Raw genomic sequence first — 27,055 nt, forward strand, 5'->3', positions numbered from 1 at the left:
TCTTTTCCTTTCTGTCACCTTAGCAGTGTCATCCCACGTTATAAGTCACTGTTGATATAAAGACTACAATTTTCCCATTCTGTAAAACAGAATGGCTTCCTAAGATTCCACAATAACCTTAGGGGAATGTTAGTCCCTTAGGCTGTAGACACAGTTGAAAAGCAGAGAGTGGTACTAAACTCCAGGGGAAAGGATGCAGCTCTTATCCAGAATTGAAGGCACATGAGTCAGGCAGCAGGGATCTATCAACTCCAAAATCCATTCAGAAGTAATTTAATCTTTGCTGTTGAAGCAGATCAACAATGCCATTTGCCTGTAGAAAAAATGAGATTACCCAGGATTCTCTTAGAAGAAGATAAATTATTAGTGTAATAGTAGCTTCTGGCCTTGTATAATGTCTCTTCTTAGTACTACATGGTAGTGGCACAGGGCACATCTAGTGCATAATACAGTGTATAGAGATCAGGCCACAGTGCCTTACTTAGGGTGTTTAGGGGAAATTTAACAATTCTCAGCAACCCTCAGCCTTAATGGACTTGGTTATTGTTAAAATTCATCTTTATCAAAGGAAGCACTGGTTAATGATTTTTCTCCTGGCTCAACATGCTGGGCATTAGCTGGAATTGCTGAGTGATTTGCACTGGGGAAACCATGAGAGCAATTTCTTGTTTGTCCACAAATTATCATTAGCAGTTTCATTTGCAGATTGAAGAAGCAGGAGGAGTGGGCTGTTTGCCAGTTGCAGCTTCCCTCCGATTAGGGCGTTAGTTCAATTATGTCCAATTAACTTTTATTGCAGATAGTGGTGATAATTACTTGCAAGTCAGTTTTTTGGCTGCAGTTATCCCAAGGCTGAAGTATGAACTTGATGGATTTTAATAACCAGAATGACACATTTTACTCCCTTCCTCCACTGTAGTTATTTCTTTTTACAGACCTCTTTTAGACAGGAGATCAAAGCATTGTAAAAATTCATCTCACAATTAAAACATATTGTCCTTCTTTTGAAGAGCTGTGTAGGATCATATTTTAAAAGAAGCTATCAGGAGCAGCCTTAATGGCTTTTTATATTCTGAGATCAGACCCTTGAGTTCATTGCTCCTTATCATAAGAGAATAGAGTGAGATGGAACTAAATGTCATTCACAGCAATTTGTGCTTATTGTAAGATTATAGTAATTGGCAAGGTGAAGTTTAGTCTTCTGCTTGCCTATGAAATTCTCTTCGAAATGCAGAAGTAAACTTTTGTTTGGGGCACTTTTAAAATCAGTGGGACACTGAGAATACATTTCGTTAGTGCTATAGGAATTTTAGTATGTTTTTTTTTTTTAATTTTGGGCTATTACAAAGGTTTATTCAACAAAATAGTTCAGTATGAAAATGCACATGATCTTATTTTTATATTATAGTAAAACAGGTGCTATGGAGAGGGGACATGTAGAAGCAGTTGGTTTCTTCCGGTGAACACTCCCATTGTTTATACCCGTTCCAAGGCTTCTAACATGATGGTACTATTTCCTCATATTACCACCTTCCAATATTATTCTGTTGCTCATTATTTGCCATCTCCACACATTCATTCATCACAAGATTCATAAAACGAACTCTTACAATATTCCTTGGACATGTCTGCCACCATTTAATTTTGATGATAATTTCTTGTCCATAAATTTTTTAACTTGGAAGGGTGAGCTTTGCTCATGGTATCTACCTGGAGAGCTCAAAGATGCCTCTCTAAAATATTTTTTTTATTGTAGTTGTTATTTTATTTTTATTTATTTAAAAAAAATTTTTTTTAACGTTTATTTATTTTTGAGACAGAGAGAGACAGAGCATGAACGGGGGAGGGTCAGAGAGAGGGAGACACAGAATCTGAAACAGGCTCCAGGCTCCGAGCTGTCAGCACAGAGCCCGACGCGGGGCTCGAACTCACGGACCGCGAGATCATGACCCGAGCCGAAGTCGGACGCTCAACCGACTGAGCCACCCAGGCACCCCTGTAGTTGTTATTTTAATAGGAAGTTGCATACATAATATCTTTGGAAACATCCTTGCTAGGTAAAAAAAGGGATAAAAGGAATAGTTTGTCTTTATCTGAAGATGACAAACTCCCTTTGCTATTTTCCTTCAGACTTTCCCTTCAATGTTGTTTGATGGTAACCCTGAAAGTAAATGGTCTTATAAGTAAAAGCTGATCTTCTTGACATGCGAAAGACTAAAGTCAGTTCCAAGCTGGGGCTATTCCTAGATCTTCAGGTAACTTACTGTTTTTTTCATTTCAGATGTCCTTGCTCACCTTAGTGTCTTTGTTACTAGGCTCTCTTCGCAAGGGCTCGTCAGTCTCCTTAGATACTTTATGGATGCGGCTGCATAAAGGATACTTATGGATGTGGCTGCATAAGTGGCCAAGGAGTGACAATGCATTTTAAGAATCTGTTTTTCTTAGTGTTTGTGTGAAATAAGGGAAGAAAGTTCATGGCTCCTTGGAGAAGAGCTGTAATACAGTTGTTTCTCCTCCAAAGCTTCCCTGATCACACTAAAAAGGAAAGAAGAGGAAAGGGTGAGTGATAAACATCATCCTTGCACTACTTCAAAGCTCTTCATTGATTGTTACCGAAAACCTTTGCTGTAGAATAACCCAAGACTGCCTGCCAGCTGCTGTTGGTGTGAAAGTGGAGAAGCTGGTTGTAGTGGGTAGTTTTCAGGAAGTCTGGAGATAAAGTTTATGATGTCGTTTGAAACTTTTTGTATGGTCGGAGGAAAGAATGTCATAACTCTGTTATACTCTGGAAGGTATAACAAGGATTTCCCTTAGAGCATAGAGGTTTGCAGGCAGTACTGATGAGGTTCAGGATGTGTGCTTAGAAAGAAAGGGCTTGCTTGCAAAACTCTTACTGAAACATGAACTTGAACTTGGTGGAAATGTTAGTGAATGTCAGGCCTGAAAACGGAGGGTTATTAATAGCACCTTGTTCAGGATAGACATTTCTTTTGGAACCTTTCCAGAAGTGAAATTCTCCTTTTTTGTTTGTTTTTTACATTTTATTTATTTTTGGGAGACTGAGAGCACGAGGGGTTGGGGAGGGGCAGAGAGAGAGGGAGACACAGGATCAGAAGCAGGATCCAGGCTCTGAGCTTTTGGCACAGAGCCTGAGGCAGGGCTCAAACCCACAAACTGCGAGATCATGACCTGAGCTGAAGTCGGATGCTTAATTGACTGAGCCACCCAGGCGCCCCTGAAATTCTCCATCTTTAGGTTAAGAGGTTTGCATTGAATGCCACACAGTGGAAGCATTGCCAGAACAGAGTGGAGGTTGGGGGATAATTTGAAATATAGGCACTGGAGAAAATGTTATTCAGGTAAGTGTTGAAAAGAAATTGGAAGTTGATGAGGCAGAAAGATACAGGAAACCTATTCCAGATGGCAAGAACCCCAAATGTCAGCACTCACCAGTGTAGAGCTAAGTTACCTGCGTTAAGATGAAATGATAATAGTTACCAAGAGACCACTTTCTCCCAACTCTTCTTTATGATCTCCAGCCCCCACCCCCTTTCTAGACTTCAACACTATCTTTTTTGTTTATTTTATTTTATTGTAAACTTCATTTGTTTTGAGAGAGAGAGAACAAGCAAGAGAGGGGCAGAGAGAAAGGGAGAGATCGAGCCCTGCATCAGGCTCCACACATGACCTGAGCCGAAATCAAGAGTTGGACACTTATCTAAGCCACCTAGGCACCCCTGTTTTGTTGATTTTTTTTCTTACAAAATTTTTTTTAAATGTTTTATTTATTTTTGAGAGAGAAAAGATAGAGCGTGAAGGGGAGTGGGGCAGAGAACAAGGGAGACACAGGATGTGAGACAGGCTCCAGGCTCTGAGCTGTCAGCACAGAACCTAATGCGGGGCTTGAACCCGTGAACCAATCATGACTTGAGCCAAAGTCGCACGCTTAACCAACCGACTGAGCCCCCCAGGCACCCCTGTTTTTTTGTTTTGTTTTGTTTTGTTTTGTTTTGTTTTGTTTTGTTTTTCAAGTAAGCTCCTCTGTGCGTTGCATGGAGCCAAACGCAGGGACTGAACTCACAACCCTGAGATCGTGACCTGAACTGAAATCAAGATTTGGACGCTTAACTGCCTGAGCTACCCAGGCACCCCATATTTTTTGTTTTGTTTTTAAAATAAAATGTGTAGAAACGATCTTAGATTTACAGAAAAGTTGATAGTACAAAGAATATTTTTCTTTCCTTGGATCATTTGACCTGATTGCTTCATCATATCAGAATACTTTAGTCTTTATCTCAACAACAAACAAGGACACTCTCCATCCAGCATTACCACAATAAAACCATCAAAATCAGTAACATTGATACATTATTGTCATTCTCAGGCCCCTCTCAGATGTTGCTATTTGTTGTTATTGTTTTTTTTTTGTTTTGTTTTTTAACGTTTATTTATTTTTGAGACAGAGAGAGACAGCATGAACGGGGGAGGGTCAGAGAGAGGGAGACACAGAATCTGAAACAGGCTCCAGGCTCTGAGCTGTCAGCACAGAGCCCGACACGGGGCTCAAACTCACGGACCGCGAGATCATGACCTGAGCTGAAGTCGGCCGCTTAACCGACTGAGCCACCCAGGCGCCCCGTTTTGTTTTGTCTTAAAGTTTGTTTTTGAGCAAGAGAGAGAGAGTTTGTGGTGACGTGTGCATGAGCAGGGGAGGGGCAGAGACAGGGAGGGGGGGGAGGGGGGAGAGAGAGAGGGAGAGAGAGAGAGAGAGAGAGAGAGAGAAGAATCCCAAGCAGGCTTCACACGGTCCGTGTAGAACCAGACCAAAGGCTGGAATCCACCAACTGCGAGATCATGATGCAAGAGTTGATTGGGGGCATCTGGGTGGCTCAGTCAGTTGAGCATCCAACTTCAGCTCAGGTCATGATCTCACAGCTCATGAGTTCAAGCTCCATGTCGGGCTCTGTGCTGACAGCTCAGGGTCTGGAGACTGCTTCAGGTTCTGTCTCTTGCTCTCTGCCCCTCCCCCACTCATGCTCAGTCTCTCAAAAATAAATAAAACATCAAAAAAAAAAAAAAGAGTTGGTTGCTTCACTAACTGAGCCATCAAGCCACCCCAGATGTTGTTGTTTGTATGAGTAATGTGTTTCATTTCAGTAAGGATCCAGTTCAGGATCACATGTTGCATTTTTTTTTAATGTTTATTTTTGAGAGAGAGCACGAATGGGGGAGGAGCAGAGAGAGAGGGGGACAGAGGATCTGTGCTGACATCAGTGAGCCCCATGTGGGACTTGAGCTCACAAATCGTGAGGTCATGACCTGAGCCAAGGTCAGACGCTCAGTCAACTGAGCCACCTAGGCACCCCACACATTGCATTTTTAAATTTATTTTACTTTTTTTTTTTTCTTTTTAAGTAAACTCTGCTCCCAACTTGGAGCTCGAATTCGTAACCCTGAAATCAAGAGTCACCTGCTCTACTAACTGAGGCCAGCCAAGTGCCCCACACATTGCATTATTTGTTGTATATTCTTGGTCTCCTTCAGTCTGGAACAGTTCTTCAGGCCTTTGACTTTCATGACTTTAATACTTCTGACAGTTAATTTGTAGAAAGTCCCTAAATTTAGGGTTGCCTGGTGTTTCCTCATGTTTAATTTAGGTTATATATCTTCAGCAGGAATATTACGAGTAATGCATAATTTCATTGCATAATTTCAAGAAGTGCAGAATTTTTATGTGTCCTATTACTGGTAATGTTCAATCACTTGATTAAGGTGGTGCCTGCTAGGTATTTCTAGTGTCAAGTTACTCTTTTTCCCTTTGTAATTAGTAAGTATTTTGGAAGGAGATACTTTGAAACTCTGCAAGTATCCTGTTTCTCTCCACCCTTTCAATTTATTACTTTATATATTTACATTAGTATGGACTCATGATTTTCTTTTTTTTTTTTAACTTTTTAAAAAATGTTTTATTTATTTTTGAGAGAGGGGGAGAGAGAGAGAGAGAGAGAGATCATGAGCAGGGGAGGGGCAGAGAGAGAGGGAGACACAGAATCCGAAGCAGGCTCCAGGCTGTCTGAGCTGTCAGCACAGAGCCCAATATGGGACTTGAACTCACAAATGGTGAAATCATGACCTGAGCCAAAGTCTGCCACTCAACCAACTGAGCCACCAAGGGTAATTTGAGTATAGTTGATGTACAATGTTACATTAGTTTTCAGGTTATAAGAATAGTTATTCAGGGGCACCTGGGTGGCTCAGTCGGTTGAGCTTCTGACTTTGGCTCAGGTCATGATCTCATGCTCTGTGAGTTCGAGCCCTGCGTCGGGGGAGCCTGCTTCGGATTCTGTGTCTCCCTCTCTCTCTGACCCTCCCCCGTTCATGCTCTGTCTCTCTCTCAAAAATAAATAAACATTAAAAACTTTTGAAAAGAGAAAAAGAATATTCAACTTCTTGATACATTATGGATTTTCTATTTTATTCAATAGAATATAATCTTTTATCATTATTTGTTTGATGTTCAAATTATCCCAGAATTTGTCAGTATATCAGGAAAAAATTATATGTTTAATCCTAAAGATTATCAAATGATTTGCTGTCCTTTTATTTCATAAATAATTTTTTTAATGTTTATTTTTGGGAGATAGAGAAACAGGGTGGGGGAGGGGCAGAAAGAGAAGGTGACACAGAATCCAAAACAGGCTCCAGGCTCTGAGCCTGTCAACACGGAGCCCCGACGTGGGACTCAAACCCACGAAGCGCGGGATCATGACCTGGGCCGAAGTCAGACACTTAACTGACTGAGCCACCCAGGTGCCCCACTGTCCTTTTATTTCAAAAGATTGGCTGATAGTCCCCAAACTAACATCTTATGAACAGTGGTAGAAAACAAGAGTTCATAATTCTTCTATTGCTAGGACATGCTTCCTTCACTCATGTACCTATTCGTTGTTCTTTTTGGTTTCTACTGTGTAAACTTCTCTTTCAGAGGTTTCCCTCACCAGTTGAATATCCTAAAGCTTCTGTGTTCTTTGACATGTCACCGTTAGTCTTTGAGCACTTCCTTCCTTTCCTGCACAATGAGATCTTCCAGAGTCATTTCTGTGCCTCAGCCATTTCTCCAAAGAGCCTCTGTTCCTGTTAGTAGAGAGATTTGGAAACCAGGTATCTAGAAATCAGGATCTGATTTGACCGTATTGGGGCTCATTGCTGTTAGATAGTGGAGTAGTCACTGCATCCCTCTGGGGATGCTCTCACACCATAGTGGGCCCCCCACCACTTTATGGCTGCCATCCTTACTCTGTTTGGGTACCTTCTATTTCCAATCTAGTTAAAGTGATTTAACAGAGGGAAAGGGGTGAAGGTTGGTGAGGACATTCAGTTGGTGAGGGAGGCCATGGAGAGAATTTATAGAGGAGAAATTAGGAGAGTGAATGGGTACACTGAGTGAAGGAAGCAGTGTACCAGGAATAGAAGAGTTGGGTACTTTTGTTTTCTGCTCCTGTCATAGATGTTAATTTGGGTAGTGTTAGTCATATTTCTTTGAGGTATCTTTGAGATAAAGGAAAGCACATCATTTGGACATCTGTAGGATAAAACATCTATAATTTTTTCCCTGATTTATTCAATGCTGAAGTAATCTTGAGTTAAATTGCTTTGTTTGGGTGGGGCTTAATATGGTGTAAGACACATATTTGACCAGTTAGAACCAGCCACACACTGACTAAAAAAACAAACAAACAAAAACAGTGCTGAGTGATTATGGAATTTTTCACAGCTACAGAAAGGAGCAAAAGAATTCTGCTGATCAGTGTATGAGTTGTGTACTTTGAATCTTTGAGATGTTTAAAGGACTACTTTGTTTTTATTTTGTTTTACAAGGCAGTTCCTGGAATAAGGAAGCCTCTTAAACCTAAGTTCAGAATTTTATTTCAGTGGGCGTTTAGCTGTAAAATACTCTTCCAGCAGGAACTCTCTGTTCTCTCTCTTTTATTTTTTTTTAATGCTTATTTATTTGAGAGAGAGAGAGAGAGAGCCAGCGCAAGCCAGGGAGGGGCAGAGAGAGAGGGAGACACAGAATCTGAAGCAGGCCCCAGGCTCTGAGCTGTCAGCACAGAGCCCAACGTGGGGCTCGAACCCACGAACCGTGAAATCACGAACTGAGACACATAACCGACTGAGCCACCCAGGCTCCCTGTCTCTATTCTCTCATCTTCCTGTGGATTGAACCAGTATGCCACATCATTAGCTAGTTGCAGTGGTTTGTAGGATGTAGGAGGAGGTGCTCCTGTTCAGTAGGCTTTCAGTTCCTGGGTGCTTTTGAGACTTAGCAGTTTCTACTACTTTCATAGACCCGTTAGCTTCAGAAACCTGGTAATTCCTTGGGTATGTGGAGTGTGAGCCAGAAAGCTTCAGGTTATAGTGAATCTCAGTGAAACAGCAAGGTAAAATCTTTCGATTTTTACTAAGGCTACAGAAGCCCTCACCCAAAATTGTTACACATCAGGATTCCTCATGGTCCTCTACTCCTGTCCTCTACTCCCACTAGCAGAGAAGAAGGGAGGGCCTAAATGAACAGAATGTATTAAGATAGCAATTATGCTTCGTTTCTCCTCTTACCTAAAATCTGCCTACTGTCAAACTAACCGTGGATGGCAATATGTTAACTATAAGTAAAACTTTGTTCCCTGTCGGCACTGAATCTGTTAGCCTTTCTGAAACTTCACTAGATATGTAAGGCACATAAACTCAAGGTATTGTGTAGAGAACAAGTTCTGAGAAAGTAGCAGACGAAATGAATATATAGTGGATATAGTAGATGCGTGGCATTGAAAGGTAGGAGTCCGGCTTCCCACCCTCCATCCCTGCCCAAATTTAAAACACCTGAGAAAGGTGTTTTCTCTGACAGGGTATTTCCTGTCAGAGACCTGGGTGGAGTCTATGATGCCCAACTTCCAAATGCTGTCATGGCAGTGTCCAAATGGAAGCTGACTTTGAAAAGGTATGAGTTGAAGTAGGTTCAGAGTTTGAGTTTACTTCTAACATTCAGGGAACAGCATTAGGATGGGAGGGACAGAGTTTTCTGTGCCAGGATTGTTTGAGAATGAGAGAGAACGTTATTTATTTATTTATTTATTTATTTTTTAAATTTTTTTTTTTCAACGTTTATTTATTTTTTGGGGGGACAGAGAGAGACAGAGCATGAATGGGGGAGGGTCAGAGAGAGAGAGAGGGAGACACAGAATTGGAAACAGGCTCCAGGCTCTGAGCCATCAGCCCAGAACCAACGCGGGGCTCGAACTCACGGACCGCGAGATCGTGACCTGGCTGAAGTCGGACGCTTAACCGACTGCGCCACCCAGGCGCCCCGAGAGAACGTTATTTAATCATTACTTGTATTACTCTTGGATATAGTTTCCTCAGTGTAAATTCATACAACTTTTCCCTGAAAAAAAAAAAATCTGACAAGTTGAACATAAAGTCTTTCTTGCCTTTATGCCCAGTGCATTCTTATCTTGGTTATAGTTGCTGGCTTTATAGTTCACCTTGAAAGGATTTTTCACCAAGAAATGATTGCTAAGTGTTAGGCTAGCCAACGTATACTAGAGTTCTAGTGCAGTGCTGATCTGGGACAGGCAATTCCCCAAATCCATAGGAAAATCAATAATTACATTCACACTTAAGCAAAACCGTGGCTTAGAATTATATGTTTTTGTTGTATATAATAGTGTAAGAAGAGGGATATGATAGGTGGTCAGTAAATACTGACATGAGAGGCAGCTATGGCATAGTGCCATGTTTTTCAAACATTTTTGTCTATGTTCACAATAGGGATTGCACTCCCAATAAATACACACATATAATTGAGATAATTGAAACGAGAATCATGAAACAATAAGCATTTTTGACTGTGAATTTTTTAATTAAAAAAAATTTTTTTTGTTAATGTTTATTTTTGAGAGAGAGAGTGTGCACAAGGTGGGAGGGGTGGGGAGACACACAGAATGTGAAGCAGGCTCCAGGCTCTGAGCTGTCAGCACAGAGCCCGATGCAGGGCTTGAACCTACAAACCGTGAGTTCATGACCTGAGCTGTAGTCGGATGCTTAACCGACTGAGCCACCCAGGTGCCCCTAATTCATTGTTTTTAAAAAAAAGACTGGTCACAGGGATGACTGGGTGGCTCAGTCGGTTAAGCATCCGACTATGGCTCAGGTCATGATCTCGTGGTTTGCGGGTTCAAACCCTGCATTGGGCTCTCTGCTGTCAGCATGGAGCCCATTTCAGATTCTCTGTCCCCCCCCCCCCCCCCCCCGCCGCTTCTCTGCCCCTCCCCTGCTCTCTCTCTCTCTGAAAAATAAATATAAAAATAAACATTTTTTAAAAATTGGGGGGCTTCTGAGGTTCAGTCGGTTAAGTGTCCAACTTCAGCTCAGGTTATGATCTCACAGTTTGCGAGTTGGAGCTCTGCCTCAGGCTGTGTGCTGCCAGCTTAGAGCCTGGAGCCTGCTTTGGATTCTGTGTCACCCTCTCTCTCACTGCCCCTCCCTGCAAGTGCTCTCTCTTTCTCAAAAATAAATAAACCTTTTTTTTTTTTTTTAAATTGGGAGGCTATGGGACCCCTGGGTGACTCAGTTGGTTAAGTGTCCGACTTCAGCTCAGGTCATGATCTCATGCTTCATGAGTTCGAGCCCCATGTAGGGCTCTGTGCTGACAGCTCAGAGCCTGGAGTCTGCTTTACATTCTGTGTTTCCCTTTCTCCTTGCCCCTCCCCCACTCGTTTGAGTACACGTGTGCACGCTCTCTCTCTTTCTCTCAGAAATGAATAAACATTAAAGAAATTTTTCTTTAAATTGGGAAGCTCATTGGGGCGCCTGGGTGGCTTGGTCGGTTAAGCGTCCGACTTCGGCTCAGGTCGTGATCTCACGGTCCGTGAGTTCGAGCCCCGCGTCGGGCTCTGTGCTGACAGCTCAGAGCCTGGAGCCTGTTTCCGATTCTGTGTCTCCCTCTCTCTCTGTTCCTCCCCTGTTCATGCTCTGTCTCTCTCTGTCACAAAAATAAATAAACGTTAAAAAAATTTTTTTAATAAAAAAAAATAATAAATTGTGAAGCTCATGCTAACTTCATTAGATGAATATCCCATAATTTATGTAGCCATTTCCTTTTAGACATTTAAAATTTTTTTTTCAAAGTTTATTTGACAAACAGAGCGAGTGGGGGAGATGCAGAGAGAGAGGGACAGAGAATCCGCACTACGGGCACAGAGCCCGATGCAGGGCTCAATCCCACAAACCATGAGATCATAACCTGAGCTGAATCAAGAGTCAGAAGCCTAACCAACTGAGCCACCGGGCACTCCTACTTTTAGACATTTAGATTTGTTTCCAGTTTTTACTGGAACACCAGAGTGAAGAGAATCGTATGTAAATTTTTGTTTGCATCTCTGACTGTTCCTTAGGTTAGCTTTTATTTTTATTTTTGTCTCGTTTTTATTTTTAAGCAGGCTCCATGCCCAACATGGGGCATGAACTCAAGACCCCGAGATTGAGTCACATGCTTTACTGACTGAGCCAAATGTCCCAGTTCCTTAAGTTAGATTTTAGAAGTATGGTTACTGTATCAAAGAATATGAATATTTTGGGGCGCCTGGGTGGCTCAGTCGGTTGGGCGTCCAACTTCGGCTCAGGTCATGATCTCGTGGTCTGTGAGTTCGAGCCCCGCATCGGGCTCTGGGCTGACAGCTCAGAGCCTGGAGCCTGTTTCAGATTCTGAGTCTCCCTCTCTGACCCTCCCCTGCTCATGCTCTGTCTCTATCTGTCTCAAAAATAAATAAATGTTAAAAAAAATTAAAAAAAAAAAAGAATATGAATATTTAAGAAACTGTGCTGAGGCGCCTGGATGTCTCAGTTGGTTAAGCATCAAACTCTTAATTTCAGCTCAGGTCATGATCTGGAGGTTCATGAATTTGAGCCCCACATTGGGGCTTTGGATTCTGTCTCTCACTATAGTGAGATCCTGCTTTGGATTCTCTCTCACCTTCTCCCTTCCCCTCCCCTATTTGTGTGCTCGCTCTCGCTCGCTCTCAAAATTAAAAAAAAAAAATTAGAAAATTAAAAACTGTTTATGCTGATTTCCAGAAAGAATGTATCTATCAATTTAAACATGTCATTTTAGTGACTCATCACTATATCCTTGACTCTGTGAGTTTTAGGTTTTTTCCAAACATTTTGCCATTTTATAAGCAAAAAATAAAATCTCATTTCATTTAATTTACATTTCTTTAATTATTAGATAGTTGTACTGTTTCTTAAAATTTTTTTTTAATGTTTGTTTTTGAGAGGGAGAGAGAGAGACCAAGCACCAGCGAGGGAGGGGCAGAGAGAGAGGAGAAGACCAAGGATCCAAAGCAGGCTTCAGGCTCTGAGCTATCAGCGCACAGCCGGAGACAGGGCTCAAACTCACGAACTGTGAGATCATGACCCGAGCCAAAGTCTGACGCTCAAGTGACTGAGCCACCTAGGCACACTGTCTTTATATTTGTAGTTGCTTATGTTTCTCCACACAACTTTGGTGGGAGCCCTGTGAGATCATGACCCGAGCCAAAGTCTGACGCTCAAGCGACTGAGCCACCTAGGCACACTGTCTTTATATTTGTAGTTGCTTATGTTTCTCCACACAACTTTGGTGGGAGCCATGTCTTCACTCCCCTTACATGGATTCATATGTTGCTGTGGATCATGTCTTTTTCACTGCTTCTATTCATAACTCTTCAACACCTGTTCAAAATTTCATTTAAGCTATTCTTTGCAGTTTTGATAAACTACCCTCTTAAGTATTGTAAATCAATGTTATTACATAGCAAAAATTTTTTTTTAATGTTTATTTATTTATTTTTAGAGACAGAGAGTAGGGGGAGGGGCAGAGAGCGAGGAGAGAGAGAATCCCAAGCAGGTTCCGCAGTGGGAGCAGAGAGCTCGATTCTGGGCTTGAACTCAGAAACCATGAGTTGATGACCTGAGCTAAAATCAGGAGTCAGATGCTTAACTGACTGAGCCACCAGGTGCCCCACATAGCAAAAATATTGATATAAATGTGTCTTGAAATTTCTAAACCCAGTAGTGAGCTTTGATGAGGCACTTTAGACCCAGAAAAGAAAGACACCTCTGTACCAGGGTTAGGAAACATAGGCACACATGGATTCAAACACTCTCACCTAGACTTGTTTCAGAATAACACCTTGTAGTTACATACCCAGAATGGAGCCAGCCAGGTGTCTTCCCTTAAGCCTCTTCAATTCCTGTCCCCCTTCAGACTTGAAAGTTGGACTATAGACTGGGCTAGAGGGCCTGCTCTCTGGTGAGGTGATTCTGGGTCACTAGAGAAATCTAGCTTCTGTTGTACCTTGTGCAGTTGAGGAGATGAGAAAGGGCATGAATAAGCAACTTGTTTAGCTGTTCTGTAAACACATGATTGCCAAAAGTTTTTAACAGCCTGCTAAATTCTTAAAATTCTTTTTCTGTGTTGTGGCTGTTGGCTCTCTAAGTTTACAGAAGCTAACTGGGGAACCGCCTTTTTTATTTTTATCGTACCTGTCTGCGGTCTGACTTCTTTTGGGCTCAATCAGGGCCTATTAAAGGTCTTTCTAGACACCCTAAGACTTAAAATTGTACCCAACTTTGATACCTTTTCAACAGATTCCCTTTAAACATTTTTTTTTTCTTTTTTAAGTTTATTTTGAGAGTGTGTGCAGAGGAGGGGCAGAGGGAGAGAGAGAATCTTAAGCAGGCTCCATGCTCAATGCAGAACCCAACGTGAGACTTGATCCCAGGACTGCAAGATCATGATCTGAGCCGGCATCAAGAGTCAGACATTTGGGGTGTCTGGGTGGCTCAGTCGGTTGAGCATCTGACTTCTGCTCACGTCATGATCTCATAGTTTGTGAGTTCAAGCCCCGCATTGGGCTCTGTGCTGACAGCTCAGAGCCTGGAGCCTGGTTCGAATTCTGTGTCTCCCTCCGTCTCTGCCCTTCTGCTGCTCATATTCTGTGTTTCTCTCTGTCAAAAGTAAATAAACATTAAAAAAAATATTTACAAAGTGACGTTCAACCCACTGAGCCACCCAGGCGCTCCAACAGATTTCCCTTTTAAAAAAACAGTTTGGGTCTTTTGCCTCAGTTTTTCCATCTAGATGTGAGATCATTGTTTCTCTGTCACTGGGCAGCTTTTCATGGACTTGTATGAGACTTGGGCTTTGAAGATTAAAAATTGCCACAAATTGTAACATATTTGCTGAATTACATCTCATCTGAATAATAATTTGAAACTTTCTGATTCAGAACCAGTTTCTACAGAAAATTGTAAAAGGTAAAAATCCAATTATTTGTGTCTTATCTCAAGGAAGTGGTTTCTTGTTTTCATTGTCTTGCTAGGCACAGTCTCAGGTACTTGTGAGTGAAATTCTACCCACTCTGACAGGTCTGCTTGCAGTTATGAATGTGGTTAAATGCAGAGTCAGTCTAAGATGGTTCATCTTAAGTGATTCATCCTTGATAGGCCTTTGGAAACTCAAACCTATTACATACCATAATGAAAAGTTACAAGTTCTGATTTCACTGCCTACAATAAACACAGCCTGCATTTTCACATTTTTAGGAACACTGATTTCTACTGAATGGAGATTAAAGCACAGAAATCAAGTGATACTTTTTCAATAGAGTATATAGATAAAAGTAGTAGCTGGGCTTTTTGTTTCAAGTGCCCAGGCCCCCCCCCCCTTTTTTTTCGGTGATTGATATCTTTATGGCTTTGGAGGTGGGACACAGGTGCTCAGGAGCTCTTGGTGGGCGGCCAGCTTCCTCTTCACCTTCTCGGGCTTCTGGCTGCAGAGGATGGCACTGGCTCTGCGGATGGCAGCCGTGCACAGATCTGGGCAGTGCTTGTTCTTAAGGATCATGTGCCTGATGCTGCAGAGGCTGCCCCGGACATTCTTGTTAATGGTGGTCCAGTCCTAGGAGGTGCGGGGTTTTCACTGGTGGGATCTCGGCCTCACGACCACCACTAGCCTCTACCGTCAGCCACCGGCTCCATGCCCAAAGTCTTGTGGTGAACTCACCGGTTGTAGCAGGAGTTGTGGCCTTCGGGATATTGAGTTCAGTGCTGTATGCTTGTTCCTTTTGATCAGGAAGCTGGAGCACTTCTGCAGGACCATCTGTTGCAGGTAGGCGGACGCAGCATCAGCTCCTCTCACCATGGCTGCTGGAGGTGGAAAGAGCTGCCCAGGCATTTTTAATCCCCTCTGTTCTCTCACAGAGTGAAGGTACCTGTACACGCACAGGCACAGGCACTTGTCAGCACTCGTATTATCTATATGATTCAAGGATGCAAATTCAGATAATTTCCAGAGCGTGAGATTAAAGTATATGCTATCTTCAGGAATGTGAGCCAGTGATATTCATTCAAGATCTATTATGTGATAATCTGGTTCCTGACTCTCTAACTTAGAAGGATAAATAAAAGGTTCTGGTGTTAGGAAGCTCACACACACCTAAGTTGTAAGGTTAGAATGCCCAGGGAGAGTGGGGCGCCTGGGTGGCGCAGTCGGTTAAGCGGCCGACTTCAGCCAGGTCACGATCTCACGGTCCGTGAGTTCGAGCCCCGCGTCGGGCTCTGGGCTGACAGCTCAGAGCCTGGAGCCTGTTTCCGATTCTGTGTCTCCCTCTCTCTCTGCCCCTCCCCCGTTCATGCTCTGTCTCTCTCTGTCCCAAAAATAAACGTTGAAAAAAAAAATGCCCAGGGAGAATACTTTCCCAGTACCTGAATAACACATTCAAGAGAGAGCACTGGGTCATGGATGAGTTAAATAATAAGAGGATCCAGGAAAGAGCATCCTTGCTGAAGAAAGCGCTGGTAGAGAAAGTACCTTTTGGACTAGGATGGAGTGGGACCCAGGACAGGAAGATGACTTTGTGTGGCAGGCTCTGAAGGGTAGTTAGTAGGAGTCGTGTTTCCAGACACCTAAGTGGGGGTGACTTGAAAAAATAAGCCCTGGGGCTCCTGGCCGACTCAGTCCCTGGGGCATGTGACTCTTGATCTTGAGATCCTGAGAGCCCTGCACTGGTTGTAGAGATTACTTTTAAAAAAACAAATAATTTTTAAAAAGTCCAGGGGCATCTAGGTGGCTCAGTTGATTTCTGCTCAGGTCATGATCTTGTAGTTTGTGAGTTCGAGCCCCACATCGGGCTTGTGCTGACAGTGCAAAGCCTGCTTGGGATTCTCCTTCTCTCTCTACCCTGACTCATGCGCACGTGTGCTCTCTCTCTCAAAATAAACTTAAAATAAAAAATAAAAGTGTAAGTGTTAAAAAAAAAAAACAAACAACCCAGACTGAACATTCGCCATCCCCCCACACCCTCGTAGAGTTGTGAGGTCACAATTCCAAGTGAATTTTAACTCGCTTGTGGGTTAAAAATAGAGAAGAAAGATGCCTTTGAGCAGTGGCTGAACTTTATTCAGGTTGGGTAATTAGCGAAAAGTAGAATTCAGCAGAAGTTCACAGTTAAATCTGGACAAAGTTACCTGTTGAATAGATTGTTTTATTGTAACAGACCATAAAGATGACTGATTTTGCAGTGTGATTTGATAAACATGTAATTGTTGCTGTCTTTTGCCCTGTTTATCCCCCAGAGCAGTAGTTTGGCGTTTCTGTTAAGTTTTAGCCTAATTTCTTGGACGCCAGGAGTAAAGGAACAGGGAGCAGTAGGATAAAATGTTTTTCCCCATTATCAAAAAGTAGTCTTTTTATTTTTTTGATTGATTTGAGGGGGAGCACACACACATGCAGGTGAGTGGGGGAGGGTCAGAGAGAGAAGGAGAGAGAGAATCTTAAGCAGGCTCCATGCCCAGCTCTATCTCAGGACAACTATGGGCTCAAGTCTGATGCTTAACTGCCTGAGCCACCCAGGTGCCCCAATAAGTAGTCTTTTTAGATAAGCCTTTAGCTCTTGGATGAGAAGGCTTTAATTAGAGATACTAAGGACTATTAATGCAGTTTCTCAGTATCATATTCTCTAAAGATGCATATACATGGGGGGTACCTGGGTGGCTGTGTTGGTTAAGTGTCTGACTCTTGATTTTGGCTCAGGTCATAATTCAACGTGTGTGAGATTGAGCCCCACATCAGGCTCTTTGCTGACAGTGTGGAGCCTGCTTAGGATTCTCTCCTCCACGCCCCCCCCCACTCCTGCTTCACACCTGCTCTCTCTGGCAGATTCAAATTTTTGAACTACAGCGTGAATGAGTTTCTACTGGGCTAGTCAACTTTTTTTTTTTTTTTGAGGGGGGAGGGTTCTTTTTGAAGGTGGGGGGGTAGCAGGGAAGGGAAAAGCAGGAGAGAGAATTGGCAAAGAAGTGTAGTGGGAGGCAGTGGATTGTGGGTGTTGAAACTGGGCTGGAAGTGATGGCTGTAGACCAATTCACCTTACCCCAGAGCCCCCTTCCTTTTTCCAGCACTTTATCTTCTCTCCTCCTATCCCTACCTTTCAGTGGTCTTAAGCATAAACAGGGACAAGTAGCACAAACCCAGCTGAGGTTTTCTTACCTGCGCAGACCTGCCCTAAGGTAGAGGTAGTCCTTTATCAGATGCCACCCAGGAAAGCAGAGTGTGACATCACAACTCTAATGTAACTGCTGGCAGTCTTCAGACTGGGGTGGGTGGGAGGGCAGATGAAAGTACTTTTGAGTTTTCCCAGTGGGCACAAGGGTTTTGTTCCTCGATTAGAGATAGTCTGGAAATGCTAGCACTGGTGCAAATGCCCCAGGAGAGTTTGAACACCTTTCTGGGCTTACTGTGATACCGTAGTCGCCCTGCTTAGGGAGCAGGCCAGCTGGCAGTGGGAACGCTGGCTGAGAACGCACAGAGAGGCTTTGCCAAGGAGATCTTTTTTACTTTCTCTGTAATGTGTGCAGCTCATTTGGCCTGAGCTCTAGATTACTACTTGATTCTGTTTAGAAGTCAGAACTTGAATTTTGAGGCCTCTTCAGGAGGTAGTGCTAGTGTTGATTTCTGGCTCTCCTTGGGCTTCTGGAAGTGTCAACGGTAAACTTATATTGGGATTTGCTTTTTAGAAAAAGCCAGGTGGTAATCAGAATATGTGGGTGGTGTGAAGTTTTAAAAGAAAAGGCCTGTGCCCAGCTGCCAGCTTCCAGAGAAGTACTTTATACTGCACATCCCTTCTTTCTAGAATGGGTTGTGGAAGGGAATTGTTTCCGACCTGTTTCATCACAACTTTCATGATTTTGCCACATTCCCTGCCTTCCCTGACGTAGCAGAATCCGATTCTTGACTTAACTGAAAACTGGTTAAGGGGCTTGAAGACCTCCTTAGTACAGAGAGCAGTCTTTTGGAAGGGATGGCAGATAGAGCCTTGAACTCTTAAAGGGTCACAAATTAGGGCTGTACTCTTAGCAGCCTCGATAATGAGTTTTCTCGAGTTGCTGGGTGGTTCTTGTTGGGGACGTCATCATGGAGGGCCCCAAGCTCTGGTATCTTCTTCCTTCACCCCCTCCTGCCGAAACGAAAAATTGATTTCCTAGGGTCTTTTTTTCTTTTTTTAAAAGTAATCTCTATACCCAACGTGGAGCCTGAACTCACAACCCTGAGATCAAGAGCCACATGCTCCACTGACTGAACCAGCCAGGTGCCCTGACTCTCTTGCGTCTTTACAGAATTCACCTATTATTTTTGCTCCTTTGTTCACTGTCAGTAAATCCATTAATGTGTCTTTGCTGCAGTTTAGCAGTTTAGCTGGTTTAATTATCTCCTGTTCTTCCTATTGGAAATCCAGAGTTGTGGTTTGAGGTGCAATATGTTATGGTCAACTCTTAGGATCCACAGCACCCCCCCCCCCCCTTCATCTCTTCCTAGTTGTAGGCATCAAGATTTAGTAGGTATGTCAGAGATTGCGGTGATCATGCTAGATTGATTCTTTCCAGAAAGTACAAGGTAAGAGTGTATCTGCAGGACAGCTTAGTGAGTGTGTCCTCTGTAGCTCTGTCATCACAGTACTGCTGCTGTCCAGATGGAGTACAAGGTGTGGAGGTGGAAGTGTGCTTGGCTCATTGGAGGAGCTGCAAGGAGACCACTGTGGCCGAAAGTGGAATCAGAAAGAAAGAGGGGCAGGGGAGGTTAGAAGATGAGGTCAGAGAAGGAGTAGTAACGGATCATGGAAGGCCTTATGGACCTGGTAGGATTTTGAATTTTATTCTATGTGAGATGGGAAATCATTGGAGATTTTTGAGTTGATAAGTTTTCTAATTAAACAAATAAATTACTCTGGCTGCTGTGTGGAGAGTAGATTGGGTGATAGGGGCAAGGGTGGAACAGAGAAACCATTTAGAAGGCTATTGTAGTAATCCAGGTGAGAGATGATGAGATGACAGGTGACAAGTGGAATTACCACCTGTTTCCAGGAAAGCCTGGGAGACCTAATTGAGAAAACATCACTAAAGCCCCTCATACAGCCCATTTCATAATATTAGGCTCCAGTATTTGTTAATTCCCTTCCTTTCCTTGGATTTTGCCTTCTCCTACATTAGGACCATAGGGGAGAGGTTATTAAACAGAGAACAGCATTCACAAGAGAAGGGATTGTAAACTGTACCTCAGTCATTTGACCCCGACAGAAGCCTTTTTATTTCTTGAGGCGCTGCAGTTGGCGTCCTGTGTACATTCTGTTATCCCACCCACCGGAGACCTGAAAAGGCTGAATCTGTGCCAGAACTCTTAGACAGCTCTATTCTCATTGAAGCATTCGATCTTCAGTTCTTTCCGCAGTTGCTATCTTAGACACAGTTTGAGCAGCCCCTTTTACAAAGTGTCTTTTTAGCTACCTGGCCTTGCAAGCTGGAGCTCTCAGATACTCCTCGTGACAGGTAGTTTCACATAGCTGAGAGGGCCCTTCAGAGAGAAAGAAAGAGGGTTTGCGGTCTTTAACACTTGAGCTTTCCCCCCACTCCGCTTTTGGTGGGATTAAAGCTTTAACATAGCCACCTTGATTTCTGGGTTTTGAAGCTTGGGAAAGGAATTTCATGTATTCTAGCATAAGATATTTATTTGAAAAAGCTTGGTCCTTGGTACACAGGGAGCTTGCATTGCTCTTCCCTACAGAAGGCCACATCAGGTCTATTCTCTTGGGCAGGTCTTGTTGGTAGACACCACAGATGAAACCATGCCATCTTGACATAACGTCAGGATTACCTGCCTAGAGAGGGTTGCCGGCAGCCTGCTACCTCACTGATTTACTCTGGGAACAATGCAAATTTTTTTTCTTTTCTGGGGTCCAGGGAGACTAATTGTGTGGTAGACAATAGGAAAGGTAAATCCTCAGAAACTTACAAACAGAATTTGCTTTAACAGTAGTTAATTGTGTCTCCTAGGATGCTTTGCCCCTTCTTCCTAATAAAAGTAAGCTCAGATTTCTGCCATAGCCAGTTGGACTTTGGGTGTCTCTGCAACTCGTATACTGTACTGCCTCTGGAAATGTCTGACTGCCCCTGCCCCAACCAGGCCTGTAAATAGACTGAGCCAGGCCCTATTAGGGCCAGCTCTCTTCAGGAACCCTGTTCTATTTTCAGGGAGAAGTCATTTTTCCTTTCACCTCCGTTAGAATCTGCCCTAGCCTTTCTGCTCCTGCCTTAGCAGCTGGGACACAGAGGAGAGCTAGAATGTCCTGTATCTAGCTAGCAACCCCATGGGCCTCTCCAAAAGCAGCAGGGAGAGGCCATCTACAGGAAATGCAAATGCCAGGAGTGCATGTAAAGCTTATGAACCGTAAAAGACTTTACCAGTACACCTTATTCTCCAGTTATTTGTGTGGTTAGGTATTTCCAGGTTTTATTTCCCCTCGTGGCCCATGTATCTGTGCTGACTGAAACAGAATTTTAGCCATAGTAACAGGGGCAAATTGTTGCTGTGGATATATTTTCAACCAACATCCTGCTAATTAAATTGCTTATCTATCTAAACTTGGGCCTCTGCTGCTCATATCCAGTGTCCCTGGTATCTTCCTTGAGTGAGTTGCCTTGTATTCCATGACCTTGTTTTTGTGTTCGTTGCAGTGTGAGTGACTGCCTCATGTTGTGTTGATGCCAGTCTGCCATGCTAGCCTGTCTACCAGGGCCAGGTGACCTGTCCTTTCAGCTTCTTCCTCACACGCAGATGAACACTGGACTTCAGAAATGTAAGTAATCTGGATCCCGGAGTAGGGTGTAATCCTTATTTTGTCCCTACATTTGAGTAATCCCAGGGGAACATCAGGGGTATGTGGACTGTGAACTTTGGTGCTTCCAAGATATTCTTCACAGACAGTAAGAAAGCAGCTACAAAACTTGTCCACAACGTGAACGCTTTTATAATCAGAGAGATCCTCTTAAATACTAGATTTCCCCAGTGTCTGTCATCTTAATTGTAATTGTTGCTGCTAACTATCTGTTGAGCACCAAAGCCGTAAGGGGTTTTACAGGGATATATCCTGTATAAATCAGGATATATCCTGATATATCACCTTTCAAAGGTGTTTCAGTTTGAACCCCCATGAGCAATTGAATGAAAACTCACAGTCTTGATTACTTACTGTATCTTAGAAATAAACTATTGACCCTTTTCTGTTATTTTGGACTCTGAGCATTCTCTGCTATGGAAACAGCTCCCTTTGGCTTTGCTGTCTGCTGAGCCAGTGACCTCAGTTTACAAGTAAAGAGGCTTTCACCTACAGAAGGGATAGGGAGCTAGCTTTCTCAGTCTCTCTGGGTATACTCCTGCTAATAAAACTTGCCCAAAAGATTGAGCTTTTGAGAACTAAAAAAAAAAAAAAAAAAAAAAAAAAGGAATCTAATAAAGTAAATTGTGCCCGACGTGGGGCTTGAACTCATGACCCTAAGATCTAGGAGATCAAGGGTCACGTGGTCCACTGACTGAGCTAGCCAGGTGCCCCAGATTCCTGTCTTAAACTGGCTGGAATTGGAGCGTTAGGCCTCATATCTTCCCAGTTTCCTGGCTTCTGTCCCTGCACTACAATGATGTGCAAGGAAAAGATTCTATTCCTAGCTCATTACCATGTACAGTGTCTTCAAGTATAAAAATGGCCCTAAATTTGGGATAGACCTTCCTTTCAGAGCAAAAGGGGAAATCACTGAGGCGTTTAGGCTTACCCTTTAATAGAAAAGGTGCTTCAGCACTTTACCCAAATCCTTTATGGCAGGGGTTGGTAAACTTCTTCCGTAAAGGGCCAGGTAAGCAAGTATTTTAGGCTTTGGGGTCCCTGTTGCATTTACTGTTGCAGGGCAAAGGCAGCTATAGACAACACGTAAACAAATGAGTGTGGCTGTGTCCTGATGAAACTTTTTACAAAAACACAGCAGCTATATTTTATATTTTGGCCCACAGGCAGTAGTTTGCTGAACCCTGATCGGGGAGATCATCTTCAGAAGTTAAAAATGGTCTAGCCTCTTGACTTCATTTCTTTGAAGGAGAGTAAGACCCAGAGCCTGATGAATTCTGGGATTTGGCCAACGATTCCAATTCCTGTAATGACAAGCTAAAACTAACTGTCTTCCTCCTGTAGCTGCCTGACCCAATAGGCAAGCTATGCTATGCTGTACCAGCTTTCCTCCCCATCTTTCTCTCAATAAATGATATTTGGGTGATAAAGTTGTCTGTGTTCCCTGGCCACTGAAATCTGCATGCTAACTGCATTTTGATTGGATAAGGGAGTTTACTTAGAAGCATGACAGAAGCAAGGTCAGCGAGCTACTCTAAGTTCCTTCGTGTACTCAAACAGCTTTACCCAGAGATGGAGTATCAAGGGTGAGCCATTTGTGAAGAAAGGCAAATAGGCAGCTTTATCTTGGGTGCTGACTTCGGATCTACACTCCTTCCCAAAGCAGCCTCAAAGTATCCTCTGCCAACCACTGTCCTCAAATTTGTATTCAAGAATTGCAATAACCTTCCCTGGTTTCAGGCTTGTCTGCGGAATAGCGTATTGGAATCCCTTTGTCTCACTTGATTACTATCCTTAATTACACACAAGCCTTTGCAGAGAAGAAAACCTGTCTTAAGCTGACTTGCTTTCTTTTCACCTCTCCCAAAATGTAGAAGAAAACAAATTCTGCCATATGACTTAGAGCCGTTAGCACTGAGCATTTAAGGTGAGATGGAGCATCAACTCTACCCTTTTGGAGTCGGCACCAAGACCCACTCTAAGCCCAGGCTTCTTAGCATAGAGACCTGAGAACCAGTTTTGTAGTTGTGCTCTTCTTTCCCTGCCCCTCATCCTCAGGAGGGTCTTACAAGTTGTTAGAAACACAGAGCTTGGTATTGGGTGGGGAGGGCGCAGGGATGGGGCACAGATGTTCGTAGATTATTGTGCTTTATATTGTAAGAGCTCAAGGCAGGAGAGACGGGACACGTGGCTTCTTGGCCAGCTCTGTAAGTCACCTGGCTAATTGCCTTCCTCAGGCTAAACCCACCACATGTATAGAATCACAGAATTGGTCCCTTCCGACTCCCAACATTTTCTCACCTCCCCTTCCTTTTCTGTGTGTGTAGGAGAATGTAACGCATTTCCCATCCTGCCATGGGGTAGTCTGGATTAAGGAACATCTTGGCTTTGGTGGTTCTTGCATTTGATACAGGACCACAGTTGGGGTTAGGTAGATACCCTTCTAGAGCTTTTCTAGGTTTTATATTCCACGCTGTCACTTGCTTTGAGAGTTCTCAGCTGTTTTGGAACTTTACTTGGCAAAATTTCCTCTGACCCATCTTTTCCCAATTCACCAGAAAATGTGTTTTTGGACACCCCCCCCCCCCCCCCCACCATTAACCCCAAGCCTCTGCTTCTTCCCCAGCTCACTATCAGGTATATCGTAATATTTCTGGTTGAATGGCTGAAATGACCCAAGGTTCTTGGTCCTCAAATAATCTTTTAGACAACAACTTTGACCTCCCTCATTGTAGAGTATCAGGGCCTGAGACAAACATCAGAATCACCCACTTTCACTACTACTTTCTGTGCCTGTCCGCCCCCTAGTGGAAGGTCCTGGAAATGGTGCATTGACCCAGTAACTGGATAAACCCATAGAAATCTCAAATTAGTTAATATTTGTTGAGTGCTTATTGTATGCCAGGCAGTATTTTGAGCATTGTTATCTTTGTTCTCATTCGTTCCTCAATGATTCCATATGAGAGACTCTCATCTTTCTTTTGAGGAGAAGGAATAGAGTAGCACTTGCCAATGTCACATTACTGTTCAACTCGGCCAGAAGTCATACTCGGGTCAGACTCCAAAGCCAGTGTTTGAAACACACTGCCTGGGCATCTCCCACCTATTGATAGTGTCCTGCCGCATATGGTACTTGCATCTTCTGACCTTCAAAATAGAATAAACAGGGAGGCCCCTGTGGGGAAGCTGGGATTCAGGGAGATTGCCCACTCTCCCCCAAGCCCTGGCATAGACAGCACTGCTTTCTGCTGCATGTAACTCCCAGACTCAAGACCAGCGGGCTTTCTTGGTCAGGTTACTTTTTCCTGTCTATGCACACACTCAACCAAACCTACTATCTTTGAATAATAACTTTCAATAGTCATGGTTCCTGTTCTCAGACCTTTTTCCTATTCATTGAATCTCTTGATCTTAGTGGTTCTGTGAGGTACACCAGCAGGTATCATCCCTGTTTATAAATGAAGAGTAACTGGGGTGGCTGGGAGCCAAAGCATCTGACTTTGGCTCAAGCCATGATCTCGTGGTTCGTGAGTTTGAGCCCTGCATTGGGCTCTGTGCAGACAGCTCAGAGCCTGGAGCCTGCTTCCGATTCTGTGTCTCCCTCTCTCTCTCTGCCGCCCTTCCCCTGCTGTTTCTCTCTCTCTCTCTCTCTCTCAAAAATAGATGAACATTTAAAAAAAAAAAGTCTTCAGAAATAGGGGTGCCTGGGTGGCTCAGTCAGTTAAGCATCCGACTTCGGTCATGATCTCATCATTCGTGATTTCGAGCCCTGCGTCAGGCTCTGTGCTGACAGCTTGGAGCCTGGAGCCTGCTTCGGATTCTGTGTCTCCCCTTCTCTCTGCCCCTCCCCAGCTCATGCTTACACTCTATCTCTGTCAAAAATAAATACTTAATAAAAAAATTTTTTTTTAATCTTCAGAAATAAAAATAAGAGGTTATGAGCAATTATATGCCTATAAAATGGGTGATCTAGAAGAAATGGACAGATTCCTAGAAACATATACACTACCAAAACTGAAACAGGAAGAAATAGTAATCAAAAAAATCTCCCTTGGGGCGCCTGGGTGGCGCAGTCGGTTAAGCGTCCGACTTCAGCCAGGTCACGATCTCGCGCTCCGTGAGTTCGAGCCCCGCGTCAGGCTCTGGGCTGATGGCTCAGAGCCTGGAGCCTGTTTCAGATTCTGTGTCTCCCTCTCTCTCTGCCCCTCCCCCGTTCATGCTCTCTCTCTGTCCCAAAAATAAATAAAAACATTTAAAAAAAAAAATTAAAAAAAAAAAAAAATCTCCCAAAAAAACAAGAGTCCAGGGCCAGATGGCTTTCCAGGGAATTCTACTGAACATTTAAGGAAGAGTTAACACCTAGTCTCTTGAAGCTGTTCCAAAAAATAGAAATGGAAGGAAAACTTCCAAACTCTTTCTGTGAAGCCAGCATTACCTTGATTCCAAAACCAGACAGAGACCCCCCTCCCCTAAAAAGGGGAACTATAGACCAGTTTCCCTGATGAACATGGATGCAAAAATCCTCAACAAGATATTAGCCAACTGGATCCAACAGTACGTTAAAAAAATTATTTACCACGACCAAGTGGGATTTATACCTGGGATACAGGGTTGGTTCAATATCCGCAAAACAATTAACGTGATTCATCACATCAATGAAAGAAAGGACAAGAACCATATGATCCTCTCAATAGATGCAGAGAAAGCATTTGACAAAATACAGCATCCTTTTTTTTCTTTTTTAAATTTTTTTCAACGTTTTTTATTTATTTTTGGGACAGAGAGAGACAGAGCATGAACGGGGGAGGGGCAGAGAGAGAGGGAGACACAGAATCGGAAGCAGGCTCCAGGCTCTGAGCCATCAGCCCAGAGCCCGACGCGGGGCTAGAACTCACAGACTGCAAGATCGTGACCTGGCTGAAGTCGGACGCTTAACCGACTGCGCCACCCAGGCGCCCCAATACAGCATCCTTTCTTGATAAAAACCCTCAAGAAAGTAGGGATAGAAGGATCATACCTTGAGATCATTAAAAGCCATGTACAAAAGACCTAACACTAATATTCTCAATGGGGAAAAACTGAGAGCTTTCCCCCTAACATCAGGAGCAAGACAGGGATGTCCACTCTTGCCACTGTTATTCAACATAGTATTGGAAGTCTTACCCTCTGCGATCAGGCAACACAAAGAACTAAAAGGCATCCAAATCAGCCAGGAGGAGGTCAGACTTTCACTCTTCACAGATGACATGATACTCTATATGGAAAACCCAAAAGATTCCACCAAAAAATTGCTAGAACTGATCCATGAATTCAGCAAAGTTGCAGGATATAAAAAAATCAATGCACAGAAATTGGTTGCATTCCTATACACCAACAATGAAGCAATAGAGAAATCAAGGAATGGATCCCGTTTACAATTGCAATAAAAACCATAAAATACCTAGGAATAAATCTAACCAAAGAGGTGAAAAATCTATACACTGAAAACTATAGAAAGCTTATGAAAGACGACACACACACACACACACACACACACACACACACGGAAAATATTCCATGCTCCTGGATAGGAAGAATAAATATTGTTAAAATGTCAATACTACCCAAAGCAATCTACACATTTTTAAAAAAAAATTTTTTTTTTTTAACATTTATTTATTTTTGAGACCGAGAGAGACAGAGCATGAATGAGGGAGGGTCAGAAAGAGGGAGACACAGAATCTGAAACAGGCTCCAGGCTCTGAGCTGTCAGCACAGAGCCCGACGCAGGGCTCGAACTCACGGTC

At 43.2% G+C, this 27,055-nt stretch overlaps 1 protein-coding gene and 2 pseudogenes across 2 annotated transcripts in view; 1 reads left to right on the forward strand and 2 right to left on the reverse strand.

The window, feature by feature from the left end:
- Positions 1-27,055, forward strand: part of FAM222B (family with sequence similarity 222 member B) — a 76,574-nt gene that overhangs the window by 41,834 nt on the left and 7,685 nt on the right. For both annotated transcript variants that reach the window (XM_043583548.1, XM_043583549.1), the window contains exon 2: positions 21,109-21,230. In XM_043583548.1, the coding sequence (XP_043439483.1) occupies positions 21,149-21,230 (82 nt within the window). In that variant the 5' untranslated portion in view covers positions 21,109-21,148. The remainder of the gene's footprint in view (positions 1-21,108; positions 21,231-27,055) is intronic.
- Positions 1,477-1,823, reverse strand: LOC122485149 (annotated as a pseudogene).
- Positions 14,781-15,244, reverse strand: LOC122486046 (annotated as a pseudogene).

The sequence above is a fragment of the Prionailurus bengalensis genome, chromosome E1, assembly GCF_016509475.1.
Source record: "Prionailurus bengalensis isolate Pbe53 chromosome E1, Fcat_Pben_1.1_paternal_pri, whole genome shotgun sequence".
Lineage (NCBI taxonomy): Eukaryota > Metazoa > Chordata > Mammalia > Carnivora > Felidae > Prionailurus > Prionailurus bengalensis.